This window comes from Nansenia antarctica (assembly GCF_963989245.1).
Source record: "Nansenia antarctica genome assembly, chromosome: 1".
Classification (NCBI taxonomy): domain Eukaryota; kingdom Metazoa; phylum Chordata; class Actinopteri; order Argentiniformes; family Microstomatidae; genus Nansenia; species Nansenia antarctica.
In genome coordinates this window covers 98623480-98644345 of record NC_137674.1, presented here as the reverse complement: position 1 = coordinate 98644345, position 20866 = coordinate 98623480, and the positions used below count along the sequence as shown (strand labels likewise).

At 47.5% G+C, this 20866-nt stretch overlaps 1 protein-coding gene across 3 annotated transcripts in view; it reads right to left on the bottom strand.

The window, feature by feature from the left end:
• The window catches only part of pde4ba (phosphodiesterase 4B, cAMP-specific a), a gene marked incomplete at both ends in the record, with an annotated part of 126360 nt that overhangs the window by 45008 nt on the left and 60486 nt on the right, over positions 1–20866 (bottom strand). For 2 of the 3 annotated variants that reach the window (XM_080538746.1, XM_080538747.1), the window contains 4 exons: positions 1105–1154; positions 3293–3363; positions 3923–3959; positions 4720–4914. In XM_080538746.1, coding sequence (XP_080394872.1) covers positions 1105–1154; positions 3293–3363; positions 3923–3959; positions 4720–4914 — 353 coding nt within the window. Of the gene's footprint in view, positions 1–1104; positions 1155–3292; positions 3364–3922; positions 3960–4719; positions 4915–12646; positions 12742–20866 lie in introns of those variants that run through there. The other variant, XM_080538748.1, reaches the window with a different exon arrangement.

Below are 20866 nucleotides of genomic sequence, written 5' to 3'. Positions count from 1 at the left end.
CCGGAGCCTCCTGACTCTCCCCCACTGGCCTAATGAGCTACATTCACACCAGGGGGGGAGGCTGGGGGAGACCGAAATCAGACGACAGGGCGCCTGGGTGGCGTATGCCACGTATGCTACGTAATCGCAGGATCCCTGGTTTGATTCCGGGCCATCGACCTATCCTACCTGTCAATCTCTACTGTCTCTATCCCAATAAAGCAGAACTGCCCTAAAAAACATATTAAAAGGAAATAAATCAGAGGACGTGCTCATTGAATGAGAGTGGGAAATACACACGACATCCACCGGTTTTACCACGGGTTGACACAGACTTCATAACGCGATCCGATGCCGAGGGTGAAGCTGGCGTAGCTCTCCTCCGCTGAACAAACAGACACTGGCGGCTCTGAGACACACCGAAAGATTTCCCCCGAGGTTTGGTTTCACGTGACGAAACTCGGTTTCAAAACTAGTGTATTCTAATAAAAAAAAAATCTAATAAAGTAGGCGGCTGGACTTAAATGAGTCGTCAGCTGTTTGGCCGGCAGCCCACGCTTATGGAAAAGCTCAATGAGTCATTGTAATAAACGGGACGGAATGAGGAAACGATAATGAGGATGCATGGAATGGAACACGTCCAGTAAAAAAATGTGTTTGATACCGTTCCTCATTCCGTTCCGTGCAATCACAACGAGCCCCCATCCTCCGATGTCTACCGCCACCATGTTGTGTTGTTTTGGGGGTGGGCAGGGAGACGGGAGGGCATCGGACTAGACTGGAGTGGTGAGATGGAGAGGTTTCCTGTCACTCCCACTGCCAGACTAAACACAGAGTGACAGGGGTGACAGGGTGGGTACCGCCGCTGACATTGCTGAGAGAAAATAGGGCCACCGGTAAGACAAGTGTGGAGTTCCTCACGTCCTCCAAAGAGGAAGAGACGAGAGAGAGAGGGAGAGACGGAGGAGGAGGAGGAGGAGGAGGGAGAAATGAGAGAGAGAATGAGGGAAGGAAGAGTTTTGGAGAGATTGAAAGAGAGAGAGAGGATTTACAGACAGGGTCAATGCCACTGCTGGCAAGGGCCAAAGTGCATTGTGGGAGAGAGAAGTGCATTGTGGGGCCTACCTGGGAGACAGACTCTGGTGAGGGTAGGTTGAGTGGCCGCAGGAGACCTCCTGAAAGGGGGAGAGTGAGAGCTCAGTTTACTTTAGTTTAGATTAGCTACTTCCATATAAACCGTACAATATATGACAGAGTACCGGACAGCAATAAACAGAATAGTTATATACAATAGCAACAGAGAGAGACAGAGAGAGAGAGAGGAGGGGGGGGGGGAGAAAGACAGAGGGAGAGAGAGAGAGAGAATAAGAATGAAAAGGGGAGCAGGTAGGTGAGGAATAATGAGGTAAATTAGCTTAACCTATCCTGTCAACACGCTCTCACAGCCTGCCTGATCCTCTCAGAGTCAATGTGTGTTTGTTTGTGTGTGTGTGTGTGTGTGTGTGTGTGTATGTATGTTTATGTGTGAGTGTGAACCTGATTGTGAGTGTGTGTGTGTGTGTGTGTGTGTGTGTGTGTGTGTGTGTGTATGTGCATGCATGTGTGTGAGTGGATGTGTGGGCGTGTGTGTGTGTGTATGTGCTTGTGTACGTGTGTGTATGACAGCTGAATCTAGGTCAGGGAGACGTTGGGTATTGAATAGAGCTGGATGTTCAATAGAATTCTTTAATGGAGATGGCTTGTAGCTTGTACACCTGTTGTCTGCAGAGTGCTTCAGACAGACATGCCTGATATATGGGGTGCAGGTGAGGTGAAGCCCTACATACATATTTAACGTTTAACTCGAGTACAATTTTTCCACATGTTTTTTGTAATGATAACCTGATCCACAGTGTGTAATTGATTCCTATGCGAATCAGAGACCCTATAAAAACAAAGTTATTAATTCCAAAATCACATGAACTATTATCCTTGCATTAAGATGAACTCAATTCAACGTATTGACTGATTTGTTAATGAGTGTCATAGCAAAGGGTCTGAATACTTTTGTACGTGAGGTATTTCCGTTTTTTCAATTTGAATAAATTCACAGAAGTTTCTAAAAATGTGTTTTTACTTTGTCATTCTGGGGGTATTGTGTATGCGTTGATGTTCTTCAAATTCTTTTAATTTAATCTGATTAAAATTGAGTCAACACAACATGTGGAAAAAGTGAAGCGGTCTGAATACTTTCCGAAGGTACTGTATCTCTCTCTCTCTCTTTCTATCGAACTTACTCTCAATGTACCTATCTATCTATCTATCTATCTCTCTATCCGTGTGAATTATGACACTGACAACAATAAGTGCAATGCCCGGCAGTGCAGAAATTGAACTCAAAATTAATATCAATGTGTGAAAATAAACCACAAATAAGTTGGCGTAAACTCAACCGTGTCCGTAACAATGATGTGTTTGTGTACAGCCCCCTCTGCCCAACGGTGTGCGTACCTCTCCCCTACTCAACGGTGTGCGTACCTCTCCCCTACTCAACGGTGTGCGTACCTCTCCCCTACTCAACGGTGTGCGTACCTCTCCCCTACTCAACAGTCTATGCTTACAGAGCACACTAATTGCTTTGACGTCGTTGCGGGTAGATTCATGAGGAAATAAAAGAAACCACACATTTCACAACCTGCACCCTTTTCTATTGGCATCACCACACTGCAAACTACAGCATAGTTGCCATCAGTCTACGCACGATACCACAGAATGACAGAGTAAAAACATGTTTTTTAGAAATGTCAGTTCTGCCGAAATGATGAAACTAAGATAATAAAGAGAAACGGGCAGCTCAGGGTTGATATAAATGAGGATCGTATGTAGTGACAGTGTAACACCCCACATCTCAAATGATTTATTTGGGTTGGACAATTGAAATCATATTATTCTCTCTTTTTTCTTTATCCAGTTTCAGTTGACTTTGGCTTCGTAGGGCAGTGGAGAACTTAGGTGGGGAATAAAACAGGAAGGAGAACGAAGGGAAAAGCTGCATTGTGAGGAGAACATGTGTGTTGATGCCTCAGGACGAGAGGAGAGTGGTGAACTGTGAAAAGCACTCAGCTGCAGTATGAGGCCAAGCAGTCAGACGGTAAACACTGCCATCGTGTGGATAAAGATGAGAACTGCAGTACAGTGTAGTAGGAATAGGCTCGTACAGCTGGTTTTTCATAGATAATGAAATACAGCTGTAGCCTAGCTAATGAGTCCGTCTGCATGTTAAAGAGGGTACTTTGGTCAGTAGTCTCAATGAATCTGTCTGATCATCACTTACTTGTTGGAGGCACATTGTACATTGGTCAGGACTGTGAAGTTGTTTCTTACACTTCTTAGGCTTGCCAGGACCTAGAGAGAGAGAGAGAGAGAGAGAGAGAGAGAGAGAGAGAGAGAGAGAGAAGAGAAGAGAGAGAGAGAAGAGAGAGAGAGAGGGAGAGAGAAGAGAAGAGAGAGAGAGGGAGAGAGAGAGAGAAGAGAGAGAGAGGGAGAGAGAGAGAGAAGAGAGAGAGATGGAGAGAGAGAGAGAAGAGAGAGAGAAGAGAGAGAGAGGGAGAGAGAAGAGAAGAGAGAGAGAGGGAGAGAGAGAGAGAAGAGAGAGAGGAGAGAAGAGAGAGGGAGGGAGAGAGAGAGAGTCAGAGAGAGAGAGAAGAGAGAGAGAGAGAGAGAGAGAGAGGGAGAGAGAGAGAGAGAAGAGAGAGAGAGAAGAGAGAGAGAGAGAGAGAGAGAAGAGAGAGAGAGAAGAGAGAGAGAGAGAAGAGAGAGAGGGAGGGGGAGAAAAAGAGAGAGACGTTAACATCAAGTTACTGTTAATATTACACACAGGAGAGTAACTAGAGACAGAGCTGGATGTCTCAGGGTTTCTCAGAGTGGGTTTGTGATTCAGACTGAGGAAGTGGGATATATCTACCTGAGCAAAAGGCGTTACGATCAGGTCATCGCCATGTCTGTAAACACAAACAACAAACTTGTGTCAGAGTGTCATCAACATTTGTTTTCCAAACATCATCCAGTTAGCTCGAGCTCCTGTCATTGTATTCCGATAGCTAGCACTACTGTAACTAATTGTATTCAGCCAGCTAGCATTCCTGTAATTACATTAAGTTAGCTAGGGTTTCTATAATTGCATCCTGTTAGCGACCACTCCAGTAAACGTATTCAGATAATAAGCTAATAATCTTGTAATTGAATCCAGTTAGCGAGCATTCCTGTGATTCTGAATGGTGTCCCGTTTACGTCATTCAAGCCCTGTGTTGCCATACCAGAAACAACAGTCACACACACACACCACATCCAGGGACATAGTCGTTTTGAAAGTAGGTTTCAGTTAGAAAAGGGGCCCCAGTGAACCAATCCCAATTCCCCTAAAATGTGGCCGGTAACTCAGCCACAGTGAACAAATCAGCCGTCATGTGACTTGTTCCAACGGACAATTCACTATGAGCAACGCTCCGATGTGCTCTTGCGTAACCGCTGAACGCACCAACTGCCAACTAGGACATTGGCACAAAGACGTTGGGCTCTAACGAGAACCAGCAGCACTTTCTGACAGGGCAACATACTCCCCCCGTTTCACTTAGTGGTATTTTCTATAGAAACTGGACTTATTGACTGAGTTCTGTCCAGAGGGCGTGTGTGCGTGTGTGTGTGTGTGTGTGTGTGTGTGTGCGTGCCTGTTTGCGTTAATCCATGCGTGTGTGGGCTTACAGTTCGGATGCAATGGAGGAGTTGCGGGACATGGACTTGGGCGACAGGTCGTAGTCGCTGTCTGAGCGGTAGAGGAAGGACTCCCGCCGCTGGTTGTGACCCGGGAAGTTGCTGTGCAGGACCAGGCCCGACCCGGGAGAGGCCTGGGGGTCCAACGGGCTGCAGCTGGCAGACGGGCCATTCTCCACGTCAAAGCTGAAATACACACACACACACACACACACACACACAACAAAAACACGTCATGAACACACACACATACAGGGGAGAGGCTGGCTACAGAGTAAAGAGATAGTAGTATCATATAGTATAGTTGTAGTATAAATCTGGGGAGGCTCGTGGAGGGTAGAACTATCGGAGGACGGGGCTCATTATCACCTATGAAACGGAATTCGCAATGCAGAATGGTATCAAACATCAAACGCATGTCTGATACCGTTCCTCATTCCATTCCATGCATGACAATGAGCCCCGTCCTCCGATTGTTCTACCTCCACTGGCCTCCCCCTGCGGTACACAGCCAGACCAGAGAGAGAGAGAGAGAGAGAGAGAGAGAGAGATGTTGAGAGGACACCGCGAGGACACACAAAGCCCCCCCCCCCCTCCTCTCCCACTGTGTAGATCCTATCAGCAGCTCCTCCACTGGGATCATACAGCATCAGCACACTGTTTACATCATCACAGGACACCTTCCGCTGCCCCCTCCAGCAACACTCGCCACCATGCTACGCAACAGGGCTGACCCAAATCTAGCTTGTCCTTTCTCACATTGTCCCTGTTTCCACAACGATGGTGGATACGTCACCCTCACCAGGCCAGCCTAGTGACACAGGGCAGAGTCTAGCAGAGGACCACGTCACACAGAACAGACTGCATGACCCAGATAACCTCATAGATATACCCAAAGTGGTCCGAAAAGCTAAGCCACTTCTTTAACAATCAGTTTACCAAACACAATTATGGAAAGGATCGTTTGATGTGCCATCACTGGTGTGTAACATACTGTGTATGGAATGTTAACTATCAGAGATGTAATGACTCTTCATGAGAGATCTTCATCTTCTGTGATCACGACACATGCAATCCAAAATGTGAACTGGACCCTCTCGAGGCTGGAGGAGGTAGAAATCGGAGGATTGGGCCTCATGGTGATGCACGGAATGGAATGAGGATATGGAATCAAACACAGGTTCGACCTCCAGCCTCTCCTGAACAGGACATAGTGACACACACTGAAGTTTCAACTGTCACAAACTGACAAGACAATGACATGACACAGACGTTGCTTTTCCAATCAGGAGGAGAGGAGGAGGCGAGGGGGTCTTGACAAACATTCCCGGGAGATTGTTTTTGGTGGAAATTCTCAAGGTTTTCCCAGCTCTAAGGGAAGTGAAACGTGACCCCTGTGACCCCACGCTGCAGGAAGCTGCAGGAAGCAGCAAGGAGCCAAAAGGAGACGCATGACTGCTGCGCACATGAAACAAGTCCTGGATGCCAAACGGACACACAATTAAAACACCCAGACTGATACAGGAAACCAGACAAATGGAGATGTGTGTGTGTGTGTGTGTGTGTGTGTGTGTGTGTGTGACTGCGTATGTGATCACTGTGAGATCAGATGGGAAAAGGCAGTGGTGTGTGTGTGTGTGTGTGTGTGTGCGTGTGTGCGTGTACATTTGTGTGTGTGTGTGTGTGTGTGCGTGTGTACGTGTGTGTATGTGTATCCGTGTCTGTGTTTGTGTGTGTGTGTGTGTGTGTGTATGATCCATGGTTGATTACACCTGTGTCCCCCAGATCATTCCACTGCTGTAATCCTTTATGTGTTAGTCATGTGTATAATTCTAAAGCACACACACACACACACACACACACGCACCAAACAACTGTGTATGACCGTGTAATTCTAAAGCTAATGCCGAGCTAACAGCCCCGTAACGCACCCGGTCCACCAAGCTTCTCTTCTCTTCTCGTCTCAAACAAAAGAGGGCGGCCCTTGACGGAGCAGGCCATTCAACGTGGTCAGCTTTCTCTTAAGAGTCTAAAAGGTTCACACAGCATGGATGTAGATGTGGATGTAAACGTGGCCGAAACAACCACGCAACAACACACATCCTATTTCAGATCAAACAAACGCCTCGGAGCTCCTCGGTCAGCGCCGACGACTACAGGATATACAGACAAGACTGTGTGCGCTGTACGCTCTGTGTGTGTGTGTGTGTGTGTGTGGGGGGGGGGGGGTTTGTGTGTGTGTTTGTGGTGTGAGCGATCGATAAGCCATCTCATGATAAGCCAATCGTAAGGTTAAGGAGGTTTCGGGAGGTTACTGAGGTAACGTACGCTATAAGGTCTCAGAAACACATGGCAATCCGTACCACCCCCCCCCCCCCTTTAAGTAAACAGGCAGCAAAATGTCAATGCTGTTTGTTAAGTGTGTGGCACTGGAAAAACCACTGCCACTTATACTGTACCTGTGATACAGTGGGTTTCTGGGAAACGTAGTGGTCTGGCTGAAACTGAACTATTGATGCTATTGGCTTGGAGTGGAGGAGGATCACGGTGGTCCTGTCTGTGTGGCTCAGTTGGAAGACATTCAGTTTGTGGGTTTGAGTCCGACTGGGACCCTAGGCAGTATGGCATTGACAAATGGACAGCAGGTGCACCGGAATGTTCCCTGTGTGAGTGTGAGACCCAGTACTTTATTGACACGACACTCTTGAGAGGTTGCTCATTACAAGCATTTCTTATTTATTTATTTTATTTTGGCATTAAGCTGATGCCTTTATCCAAAGCAACTTACAACGATTTGTCTAAGTAAGTGAATCATCTATCCATCAGTCATCGCCAGAAAAACTAATCTATGCTAAAACTCATAATGCTAGAATTATTAATTTGTTATGTTTTTTTGTATTTATTTTTGTATTTATGTTATTTTGTATTTATTCATTTATTTAATTTAATTTATTTACAGTGGAGAAACTGTACAGGGGGGTAGAGGGGATGAAGAGGTCTTATTGTACTGTTTACATCTGTATCCTGTGCATAATGATAACTACACTTTGATTTGATTTCTTTCATTTCCAGCATCGCCCCATCAAACCCTGAGGACGTAGACTAGCATTTAGCCTTTCAAATGTACTGGACATCTTTACACCAAAGTCTGAGGATTTAGCCTCGCATGTATCCCGTCAAATGTACTGGACATCAAAGTCTGAGGACTTAGCAGAGCATTTAGTCTTGTATATTACTCCCTAAAGAGAGCTGGACATCTGCCACGTATGATAAAACTGGAAGCCTGGAAAACAAGAAACAGAGGAGTCCTAAGTCCTAATTAGGAAGAGTTTCTAAAGACAGGGATGAAAACAGGAGATGCGGTGTTTAACCAACATGTTCAGTGACACGCCAGCAAAGGGCCAACTCCCGTATTGCAGGGATTAAATCATAATGCGATTTCTGGAATGTCAGGATTATACTCAAATCAGAAAGTCCCACTATGATTTGCCAACATGAGCTTGGGCTAAAAGGGTCACCACGTCATCTAGTCCAGTGACATACGTGTGTGTGTGTGTGTGTGTGTGTGTGTGTGTGTGTACGCCACTGACTCAGACACTTACACAGCCAGGGAACAGTAGGGAACACCAGCTCAACTGACAATGGAGAGAGAACATAACACAGCCTCCCATGGTGCAGCAGGGCGGGGCTTAGAGGGAGCAGGGCGGAGCCATGTCCAGCCTGGTCCCCTGTTCTGCAAAAGCAATCAGGAAGTGATCCCTCTGACCTCTGGGCGACCTACGCCACCATGGATACGTCCTGTTCCCATGACGCTGCCGAATTATCCCGCCTCAATAACAGCTCTACGTGGAGGGGAGAGGCGCTACCATGGCAACCAGGAGAGAGAGAGAAAAGGAGAGAGAGAGAGAGAAGTAGAGAGAGAAAGGGAAAGAGTGAAAGAAATGAATTGGGTGTTTTTGAGTGTGATGAAAGCCAGTCTGGCTGAGTGTGTGTGCGTGCGTGTGTGTGCTTGTGTGTGTGCGTATGTGTGTGTGATTGCTGATGGCCTGATGGGAAGAGACAGGGGTGTGTGTGTGTGTGTGTGTGTGTGCGTGTGTGTGTGTGTGTGTGTGTGTGTGTGTGTGTGTGTGTGTGTGTGTGTGATTGCTGAAGGCCTGATGGGAAGAGGCCCGGTGTGTGTTTGTGTATGTGTGCTGTGCAGACATGTCTAAAACAGCTCCTCGTCCTGTGACGTCAAGAGGTGTAACCATGACGACAACTGTCTGTCTGCATTACCAGACAGAGGCTTCCACTGTCATGATAAGAGTCGGAGGAAAAGAGTCAGACACACACACACACTGTGTTCACACACTCGTCACTGTCATGGCTCTTATTAGGAACGTTCAAACGCTCAAGGCAAAACATGAAATTGGATGGAAAGAAGGGAAAATGTCTGGGTCGGTCCCAGCATGTTTTCCAAAAGGTTAGTCTTCCCTACATGGATCTGGTGGTCGGAGGGATGTCACTCAAACCCATCCTTTTCAAAAGCCAGTCCTAAAACGGGACAGAAGCACATGCCTCACCAGCAGAACCGATGTTTAATTTTTGTGTTGAAATGTGTCTAGTATGTGTCTAAGACTACGTAGAGGGAGCAGAGGCTGACAGCGATGTATCGTATTAAAATAACACGCCACTAAACATGTGCTCAGGACATTTATGGATAACAAGAAACAAAGCAATACTAACGGTCATTTCAAGCACTCTGCTTTCATTCAGAGACTTGGGGAGACAACGGGAGAGAGAGAGAGAGAGAGAGAGAGAGAGAGAGAGAGAGAGAGAGAGAGAGAGAGAGAGAGAGAGAGAGAGAGAGAGAGAGAGAGAGAGAGAGAGAGAGACAGTCCATGGTGGAGCTGTGAGAATAAACATAACTTGCTTTAAATGACATTCCATGGGCTGGCAAATTGCAGTGTGGGATGATTTTCCATTACATTCTCTGGGCTACATACTTGTAAGTAAAGTTAATGTTAAGGTCAAACTCTGCAGCCTTTCCATACTACGTGTGTGTGTGTGTGTGTGTGTGTGTGTGTGTGTGTGTGCACGTGCATCTATATGTGTGTGTGTCTGTGTTTATGTGCGCGTGCATCCGTGCGCGTCTGTGTTTGTGTGTGTGAGTACACATTTACATTACATTTGACATTTAGCAGATGCGTTTATCCAAAGCGACTTACAACAAATACTTTGTTTAAGTAAGTGAATCGTCTATACATCAGTCATCATCATAAGAACAAACAATCTATGCTAGGACCAGGGGCCATTGGCAGTCACAATGCTAGAAGAAGGAATAATTACTTTGTGTACGTGGTATGTATGTGTGTGTGTGTGTGTGTGTATGTGTGTGTGTTTGTCTGTCTGTCTGTCTACAATACAATACAACTTTCTCTGACCAAAATGTAGTTAACCACAACTCATGACCACTCAAGACAGTCACCCATTATAAACCATGGCCACAAACCACCAGAGACCTCTCCCTCCCTCGCTCCCTCCCTCCTTCCTTCACTCACATAGTCATCCTCAACCCAATGTTCAACTATAGCCATGACAACTCATACACAGTACACCAGGGGGGGAGGCTGGTGGAGGTAGAAATCGGAGGACGGGCTCATTGTAATGCATGGCACGGACAAACACTTGTCAAGCACTTTCCACACATTACAAAGAGCCCGTCCTCCGGATTTCTACCTTTACCAGCCTCCCCTGGTATACTGCCTATCCAGGACTATAGTGGGATCCAGTGCTACACCAACACACCCCTGAAACACATGATGCCATTCCGCTGGTACACAGCACCTGACCTTTTCAGCATAGTGCTCAGCGTTAGGTCAACAGTTCAGCGATCCTTGTTATTGAGACAGTCCAAATATTTGACGAACGCGTCTCTCGGGGGATTATCTGTGTTGGCATTGGATTGGAGAGGAGTCCAAACACCCTGTCTATGGTCATAAACTATACACACACACACACACACACACACACACACACACACACACACACACACTCATTCACTCATAGATACTGTATGTGCAGTGCACATGGCCACAAAACAAACTGGAGGTACTACACAACACATGGCAATGTCACAGACACATCATACAACAAACACACACACACCCACCCCACACACACACACACACACACCAACTGTCTGTGTAGATCTTTCCACTTCCACATGCTGCAGTACAGTACTTTCCACAGGAAGCCTTGTGTCTTTTAGGTGAGGCTGCGGTGGATGAACTTCCCCCCTGACCCTGGGCCCTGGAGCTCTGCAGCCTGGACCTAGACCCAGCCCAGCCCAGCCCCAGTCCAGACCACTCACTGAACTCATATTGGTTTGAACCCGTCCTAACTGCAGTCCTAACAACAACAACAACAACAACAACAGCAGCAGCAGCAGCAGCAACAAGAACAGCCGTTCGGATTCTAGAACATGGGGGAGATTATTTTGGGGGCAGATTAGGACATCATGTGATCATGCTGGTTGCTGTTCACTTCATAGAAGAAGAAGAAACTCATTTATTAACAATACACATAGGTCTGACGACGCTTTGGTTCTGATGATCCATAACAATAAATCACCCGCCACAGATCCACTCAAAACGTATACGGTTATACGGTTTATGAACAATACTCAGCCTCCATATACGGCGCCTGCTCATGTCACGTAAATGGACGGCAGGTAGCCTAGAGGTTAGAGAGGCCGGCTAGCAATTGGAACGTCGCTGGTTCGATCCCCGCCTCAGGAGGGAGCTGCATGTGAGCTGGTGACTAGAGGGCTGCTGGCATCATATCTAAGGGTGCCTACCACTGCCGTTGTGCCCTTGAGCAAGGCCCTTAACCCCTAATTGCTCCAGGGGCGCTGACTATGGTTGACCCTGTGCTTAGAGCAGAAAATACATTTCGTCGTACTCGTAATCTATTCTAAAACAACCAGCAGCCCAAAAGCACTGGGGAGGAGAGCTGTCACACGCTAGAATAAACACTAGGCTGATATGAAACGTATGAAGTGCTAATAAAAGTCCCAGGAAGGGATCACAAAAAACGTCACCCCATGTCCTACATTTGGGAATCTGAATTAGCGCAGGTAGGCTAAGCATCTAGGGAGAGAGAGGGAGAGAGAGGGAGAGAGAGAGAGAGAACACCACAGCTGGACCTGAGGCTTTCAACAACACAGCAGTGTCTTTAAATAGACTCTCACACCACCAATCTGGACAGTCATGCAACGCACACGTGCGCACACTCTTAGGTGCAGCGATGCACAGTCGTAGGTACACATATGTGCTGACACACACACACACACACACACACACAAACGTATGCGCACGCACGCACATGTGCAGACATACACACACACACACACAAACATGTACACACACGTACGCACACATGCACACACACACACACACACACACACACACACACACACACACACACACAATGTAAAGAGAGGGATCATGACCCTCTTAAACACACACTGGAAATTAAACATGAAACATGATGACCATGGGAAAGAGTAACCAAAAATAAAGTGAGAGAGGGAGAGAGAGGGAGAGAGAGAGAGAAAGATATGCGTGACAAAAAAACTAAATTCAGAGAGCGGGATAGAGGCTCAGTCCGGGAAGATAAACTGAAGTGAAAGGGTAAAAACAACACATCACAACAGCTCCACCCTGCATACACTACCGTGACCATGAGAAAAGCTGTAGAACAGAGAGAAAGAGAGAAGGACATGTAGGGTTAGGGTTAGTAGGGTATGGATGAGAGAGGTAGAGGTAGAGAGAGAGAGAGGGATAAGGAGGATGAGAGAGGTAGAGACAGAGGGATGGAGGAGGAGTAGGAGGAGGAGGGAGGTAGAGGTCGGGGGGTTCCGTGGCCGGTGTCTGACCTGTGTCTCTGGCTGCTGGCGTGGAGTTTCTTGATAACCTCCTCGCTGAAGTCAAAGTGGACCCTGCCTCTGTGACAGGGCGACCGCCGATACATCGCCCCAAACACCGCCGCCGCTCGCCAGCACCATCAAACACACAATCTTCACACACTCCTCACATCTCCCCACACCCAGTCACACCTCCAGTAACTATCATCACACACACACACACACACACACACACACACACACACACACATACAGCCACAATCCACAACCCATCAATTAAATAAATAATCACTATTCACTATCAATCACACATGATTAAGCATAACTCATATCTCTAAAAACACAACTCACAACGCCTCAAACCCAACAAACACATCAGCCATAAACCTCCAGCAGGCAAGCACACAACCACCATTCACCAGGACTCTCGTGACTCCTTTGGCTATCGGACTCTCTTTACCTCTAAGACACACACACACACACACTCTCTCTCTCTCTCTCTCTCTCTCTCTCTCTCTCTCTCTCTCTCTCTCTCTCTGTGTGTGTTGAGCGCAGCTCTCCCAGTCCCAGCCTGTACTTCCTCCTCCTGGTGTGTGGCGCTCCGCTCCGCTCTCCTCCCCAGCCCCGGCCACGCTAGGGCAGGGCAGCCGCCAAGACCTGGAGCGGACCTCCCCGGAAGGGACTCACTACTGTACTGTTCACAAGGACACAAGGCTTCCACTCAGAGGATGGAGAGAGAGAACCGGCTGTGTTCTATGTCTCATTATATGTGTGTCTCATGTCCAAATGTCCGAACCGTACTGTAGCAGCATGCAGGTCTCACACACACACGCACACACACACACACACACGCACACAGACACACACACGCACATGCACACACACTCTATTGTCGGCCTCAGGCCTAGAGAGCACATTTTCTAGCCACACATCTACGACGATTGAACCTACAACATAAAATAATGGCTCACAAACACACACATGCATGCATACACACAAACAAAAAAGACAAAACACACACACACACACACATAAATATCCAGAATGATGCCTTGCTTGCGGCAGTGTAGTGTGTATACTGTATGAAGGTCTACCTTAACTGTACCAGTGTGTATCTGTGTGGCTGGGAGTGGGCAGCTGGCACACAGACAGGGGGGCACTTTGCCTGGCATGGAGGAGGGGATACCCAGCAGATGCTAATGACAGCCTGCCTCTCTGAGGAAGCATTCTAAGCGATTGAAAAAACTGTCAGTTATGCATAAAAGTATAAGCCTTATCTGCGATATCAGTATGGAACTCAAGGGAGGCTGGTGGAGGTAGAAATCGAAAGACGGGCTAATTGTAATGCACATTGATACCATTCCTCATTGCATTACATGCTTTACAATGCGCCCGTCCACTGATTTCTACCTCTAACAGCCTCCCCTGATATTAAACGGACACAAGCTGGGGTCTGAGTGACAAACACCTCCCAGGGACCAGCAGTGAGAAAACTGAGCGGGGTAACATTTTATTTGGATAGTGACAAATAGATGTTAATAATAGATGTTCAGTAAATGACTGTCAACCACCAACACAACTGCAACCTTAGCAAGCTGTTTGTGATTGGCCACAACATGCATGAATAATTAAGAATATTTACCAAAAATGTTTTTGGGTAAGTACCCCGTGAAGCCCCTGAAGGGGATTATCCAAATAAAGTGGTGACCCAAAACAGAAGTGTTTACCAAAGCCCTGGTTCCCAGTCGTCTCGGCCAAATGCAACAGTGGCATTGGTGACCCTTGACCTGGAGGGTTGATGTGAAGTAGGGGTTAGTGAGAGATGAGGGGTGCAGTGTGGGGGGTTACTCAGAGAGGGGGTGGGGGTGTCAGGGGGGTGTGGGGGTAGTAGGGGGCACACCCCTACATTCCTGTATGTATGTGTGTCACTAAGTCAGCATTGTCCTGGTTCTGGTAAACGGTGTCCACGCATCCGGCTTCTGGGGTTTAGCCATGCCACCCGTCATTAGTCACGCTGGCTGGTCTGCCCCCTAACTGCAGGGGGTGGGGTAAAGGGTCATGGAATAATCAACAGCTACAGCTAGCTACCTCCTCTGAGTCATCCCCCAATGGCAGCCACCTCCAGATGAGCGCCACCCCCCCCCCTTTCATATCGAAGCACATCAGTGGAGGCAGGTGAAGGTAGAAAATCAGGAGGAGGACAGGCTCATTTGAACGCTCTGCATGGAATGAGGAGAGGTATCAAATTGGAGGACAGACTGTTTGATTCCATTCCTCATTCCATTCGGATTTCTATCTCCACCAGCCCTCCCCTGGTGGACAAAGAGGGAATTAAAAAATTCCACTTCTGAGAACACGTGGACTCAAAGGGGAGCTGGGCCCTCATGACAAAACAATGGCATTTCGTAGAATTGCAATGCCAGAAACGCCATGCTAAAATTGCCACTGAAGGGGATATGAGAGAGTGACATTTACCTTGACGGTATGAGAGAGTGACCCTGTGTCGGTATGATTCATAACGGTGACCCAGATGCAGCTCTTTCTGAGAGCTTAGTGAATGGCCCACGAAGAGAGAGGAGCGGGTGGATAGGGTGACTCACTAGGGTCAACGGTATCGCCGTGACATGACTACACTTCCCCTTGCTTTCTAAGAAATGACGATGGACGATCACGAGAAGTCGTTAGGATGGATGGATGGAAAAGAGAGTGAGAGAGAGAGAGGGGGGGAAGTGAAAGAGAAAGATAGGAGAGAGAGAGAGAGAGAGAGAGAGAGAGAGAAGGAGGGAGGAGGAGAGAAGATGGGGAAGTGGAGGATGTTGTGGCCAGGGGGAGTGAGGCCCTGTGCCGTGAGAGTGTGAGGGTGTGTGAGAAGGCTGTGATGACAACGGTTCAGTGACCTTCCTGTCTTTGACCACACCCCCCCAGAGCCAACACACAGCGGGTGACGTCACTGGTCACAAGTGCAGCCAGCATTAACCTCCCCGACATATTATATTGGCTGTATATAATAATATAATACTGCTCCCCGATGAGTCAAAGAGAGTTCAGGGTCAAGGGCGTAGGGGAAGAAACTAGCATGACGCTGCTAACTTAGTAGTTATGCACATAATCTGGAGTTGTCAGGCTTATTGTCTATAAGAGACTAAGAGACTATTATCTGTAAGAGAACCATATCACCATGTACTCCAAAATACCACATTATTCTCCAGATATCACAAAATGATATGGAATATCGGCCCAACCCTATAAGACAGTTGTAGGTTAGCACAATAGCTTTTGGGCTCTTCTGCTCTGTTGAGGTACTAGCTTCTCTATGGGTGAATCAGTACAGGCTAGCGGAGGTAGAAATCAGAGGACGGGCTCATCGTAAAGCATGGAACGCATGGAACATGTGTGTTCGATACCATTCCTCATTCCATTCCATACATTACAATGAGCCTGTCCTCCGATTTCTACCTCTTCCACTTATCCAAATAGTAATATATAAAAAATAGCAGATGCCTTTACCCAAATCTACTTAGAGTGCAGTGAGTGCATAAGATTCTTAGCATACATATGCTCCCTGTAATTGCTTCATTTTGTTAAAGTGATTCAGCAGAGCCAACGGATGAGACAGATCAACACGACCACAACGACCCTGTCCTGACGTGAATGCGTAACCTAACTGTTCGCACTAGAGGGCGCCAGACTTCCAGTTTTAGAACCTCTCTGAGAAAAAGAAGGTGTTGTCTGACTGTGTCCACTAGATGGCGATCTACAACCACAGTACGCGGTAGTATTCTCTTCACACTCTAACTAGGCTAGCCGAGCAGGGTAGCTCCGTCACATTAACACGGCATGACACCTAACGGAAGATAATGGAGTTGACGGATACGACCACAGTGGCCCATATACGGGGCTGACACAGAACGTCCGTTGTCATTCATTTATTCATTCATTCCATTGCTTATGTTATTCCCACTATCGTGTTACTGTGTTTTACGGCAGGATAGGCTGGTAGAGGTAGAAATCGAAGGAAGGAAGGAGGAATCGTGGTCCGAATTCTACCTTCACCAGCCTCCCCTGGACTTTGTACACTTGATATATATTCCCCACAACAATCTTTTATTGTTTCAACCGTAGAGGAGTATTAGTGTGAGGTGGTGTTTCTATTTTTAGGCAAAACGGCACGATGGTGTAAATGATTGAGTGTGTCAGGGGGATTCGGGGAAAAAGAGCCCATCTGTGTCTGGATAGGTCACCGGCACGGCATGCACGCACTCGTGACACACACACATCACCGCTGATGTGAACGCACCCTGTCATCAAATCATACCAGCTTGCGAGATCAAAATATCTGAGTCAGCCTCGGAGAGCTACTGAAATATACATTCAAACATGACAGGGAGAGATGGGAGGAGAGTCGGGGGGGAAGGGAGGGGGGGGGGAAGAGGGATAAAAAGGGGGGGATAAAAAAGATCAAAAGAGAGGCTTAGCAGAGAGAGAAAGAGAAACAGAGAGATAGAGAGAGAGGAGGAGAGAGCCAGTGTGCTAGAGAACTAGGTCCTATGAGTCATGCTCTGGACTGGTGCTGGGGCTAGGGATGAGGCTGGGGCTGGGAGTGGGGTTGAGGCTGAGGCTGGGGCTAGGGAGGAGGCTGGGGCTAGGGATGAGGCTGGGGATGAGGCTGGGGATGAGGCTGGGGATGAGGCTGGGGCTAGGGATGAGGCTGGGGATGAGGCTGGGGATGAGGCTGGGGCTAGGGATGAGGCTGGGGATGAGGCTGGGGCTAGGGATGAGGCTGGGGATGAGGCTGGGGATGAGGCTGGGGCTAGGGATGAGGCTGGGGCTGGGAGTGGGGTTGAGGCTGAGGCTGGGGCTGGGGCTGGGGAGGAGGCTGGGGCTGAGGCTGGGGCTGGGAGTGGGGTTGAGGCTGAGGCTGGGGCTAGGGATGAGGCTGGGGCTAGGGATGAGGCTGGTGCTGAGGCTGGGGCTAGGGATGAGGCTGGGGCTAGGGATGAGGCTGGGGAGGAGGCTGGGACTGGGGGTGGGGCTGAGGCTGGTGCTGGGGATGAAGCTGGGGATGAAGCTGGGGTAGGGGATGAGTCTGGGGATGAGTCTGGGGATGAGTCTGGGGCTAGGGATGAGGCTGGGGCTAGGGATGAGGCTGGGGCTAGGGATGAGGCTGGGGCTTAGGGATGAGGCTGGTGCTGAGGCTGGGGCTAGGGATGAGGCTGGGGAGGAGGCTGGGGGTGGGGCTGAGGCTGGTGCTGGGGATGAAGCTGGGGTAGGGGATGAGTCTGGGGATGAGTCTGGGGATGAGTCTGGGGTAGGGGTGGGAATCCAGAACTGGTTGCAGTTGAGAACTGGCACCAAATTGTTCGATGCATCGGAATCATATGCCTCTGAGGTTATCGATTCCTCTTATCGATGCGGCATGTTTTGCGCTGACAGTTGCACATTGCAAAAACCTGTGCGTCATAATGACGTCAAACTCTGAAACTTGCAACAAGGAGTCATGGCGGAGTCTAGAAATAAACGGTCCAAAGCGTGGCTTCACAAAGAAAGATTACAACATTGCTACTTGTAACATCTGTAAAATGATCAATTCAAGTAAGGGTGGAAACACCAGCATTATGTTAAGACATCTTTCAACGCAACATGGGCTAAAATTACAGGAATGCAATGTTTTTTACACTCTATGCACGAGTGGCACTGCTTCCCAAGTGAGCAACACGTCCGTTACTGAGGGTAAATATGCTAATAATATTAACGCCACGCAGGCAGGCTTAGCAGACTTTTTCTTTGACTAAGAAAGCCTAAATGAAAACCGAATGCTGTACAATTATTCTCTCTAGTGGTGGCAGAAGAGAGACACACTGCCCCTGTTGTCAGATCTTGCCCAAACATATTTGTGCGTAGGGCTGGGTATCGCCACTGATTTCCCAAAAAGATTCGATTCCGATTCACAGCTCCCGATTCGATTCGATTCCGATTCGATTTAGTTACAATATCAATTTTCCTTGAATATGAAGAGATTCTCAGAACTAATGCTATAAATGGTTCAAGGAACCCTATAACATGTAGCATTGTTAAACATATAAATGTTTACATTAAGAATTGACTCCAAAGCAGTTACATGAATGTACTTCTTATTGGAACATAAATGAACATCATTGACCAACATTTTGCTAAATCAGACATTACAAAAAGTGCTTTTTAACGTGCTTTACTGCAGCCAGTGTAAATAAAGGGGCTACAAACATAGCCTATCGGTAAACAAGACATCACATATCCCTCAGGACTGTCTCAAATAGCTTATTTGCATAATATATATACAGTATATATATATATATACAAAATAAAAATATGCAAAACTCAAACGAAAATAGTGCAATAGATGAGGGTATATTGGGGAACAAAAAAACACATTGTAAACCATAATGTCCATGAAACTAAAGCCCTTCATTACTGCTTTCTCACTTTTTGGAGATTGGAAGATTTTATTCAGGAATAAACATAATTGGAAAATCAATGATTATTAAAATACTGTAGTATACAGTAACAATAAGTTAGTGGAAACACCACAAATCTACGGAACCACTTATTGAGGCATCACCCTGACGTGAAACATGGAAAAGAGGATCCGAAACAAGCCTCGCTGATAAAGTGGCAAGTGACTGTCAGGTATGAGTCCATTGCTCTGGATGTCCAGCTGTCACACGTTATGGCAACTCTCTCTGCTGGCTGGAGTGAAGTTGCGATGTCACGTTTCACCTGCGCGGACATGTCTGGGACTATCACTTCACTCAACTGTTTGCGTGTCGGTAACACGTAGCGTGGTTCTAGTACACTGACGACACTGACGACGCTGTAGTAATTTGTTGGGCACGCGGAGAATTTGATTGTAATTTGCAACCAAACGTCTTTATCAGCGAGACTTGTTTCGGATCCGCTTTTCCATGTTTCACGTCAGGGTGATGCCTCAATAAGTGGTTCCGTAGATTTGTGGTGTTTCCACTAAATTTAACCTCCACTGCGCACAGCTTGCATATGGCTTTGCTTTTGTCCTGCTCATCTCTATCGTCATAATTTTTACATCCAAAATGCACCCAGACATCTGCCTTTAAGCCTGGTCGTTGCGTGAGATATGATAAATTTTTGTAGCGCGAGATCTGGCCACGAGATCTCGTTGCGGGTTGAAGCTGCAAGCAGAAAAAACAACAACAACAACAACAACAACAACAACAACAAAAAAAAAAACATGAAAGATCGATCTCGGGATTTATGAATCGATAATCGCTCATTCAATGAAGATCGATTCAGAATCGGGAAATCGATTTTTTGAACCCAGCCCTATTGCGCGTTCAGGCGTCCTCAACCCCATCTGAGAGGGTGTTCACCACAGCTGGAGACACCATTAACCCAGTGAGATCTAGGATCCTCCCAGAGAATGCAGGCATGCACATCTTTCTGCAGAAGAATTGGTTTTATATTTCTTTTACAAAGTTATATCGTTTTTATACGGTTTTATATTGAACCGTACGGTTCGCCATCCAATACGCACTAGTGAACTGTCGGTTTTTCGGTTTATGCTCCTTCCATTGAAAGTCAGAGGTCGAGAACCGTGGGCCAACGGAACCATTCCACCCCTACTGCGTTCAGAGATTTGAGATAATAAAACAGCTGCGTAAGATGCTGAAAACCTGTGTAGGCCTACCTTTTTTTCCACACAGAAAATTAACACTAGAATAGCCGTGAGCTGTGAGTAAAGAAAAATGTTATATCTTTGCAAAATGTCTAATTTCAGGACCCTCCTTTCATGACTTTTCCTAGATATGTGCATTCTGTGTTGGAAGCAGGCTAAATTACAAGAAGCCAACTAGTGGTCGTTGTGTGTAAATAGCAGCTTGAGCATTGTAAAGAGGCGACTCTTTTAGTAAGTAAAAAAGGCATGGCTGTTCTAGTGTTAATGCTGGGGCTGGGGTTGAGGCTGTGGCTGGGAGCTGGGTGTGGTGCTCTGGGCTGGGGCTCTGGACTGGGAGTGGTGCTTTGGACTGGGCGTGGGGTTCTGGGCTGGGGCTCTGGGCTCTGGGCTGGGGCTATGGACTAGGAGTGGGGCTCTGGACTGGGAGTGGGGCTTTGGACCGGGAGTGGGGCTCTGGACTAGGAGTGGGGCTCTGGACTAGGAGTGGGGCTCTGGGCTGGGAGTGGGGCTCTGGACTGCAGGCTTGCAGGGCTTGCAGGGCTGGT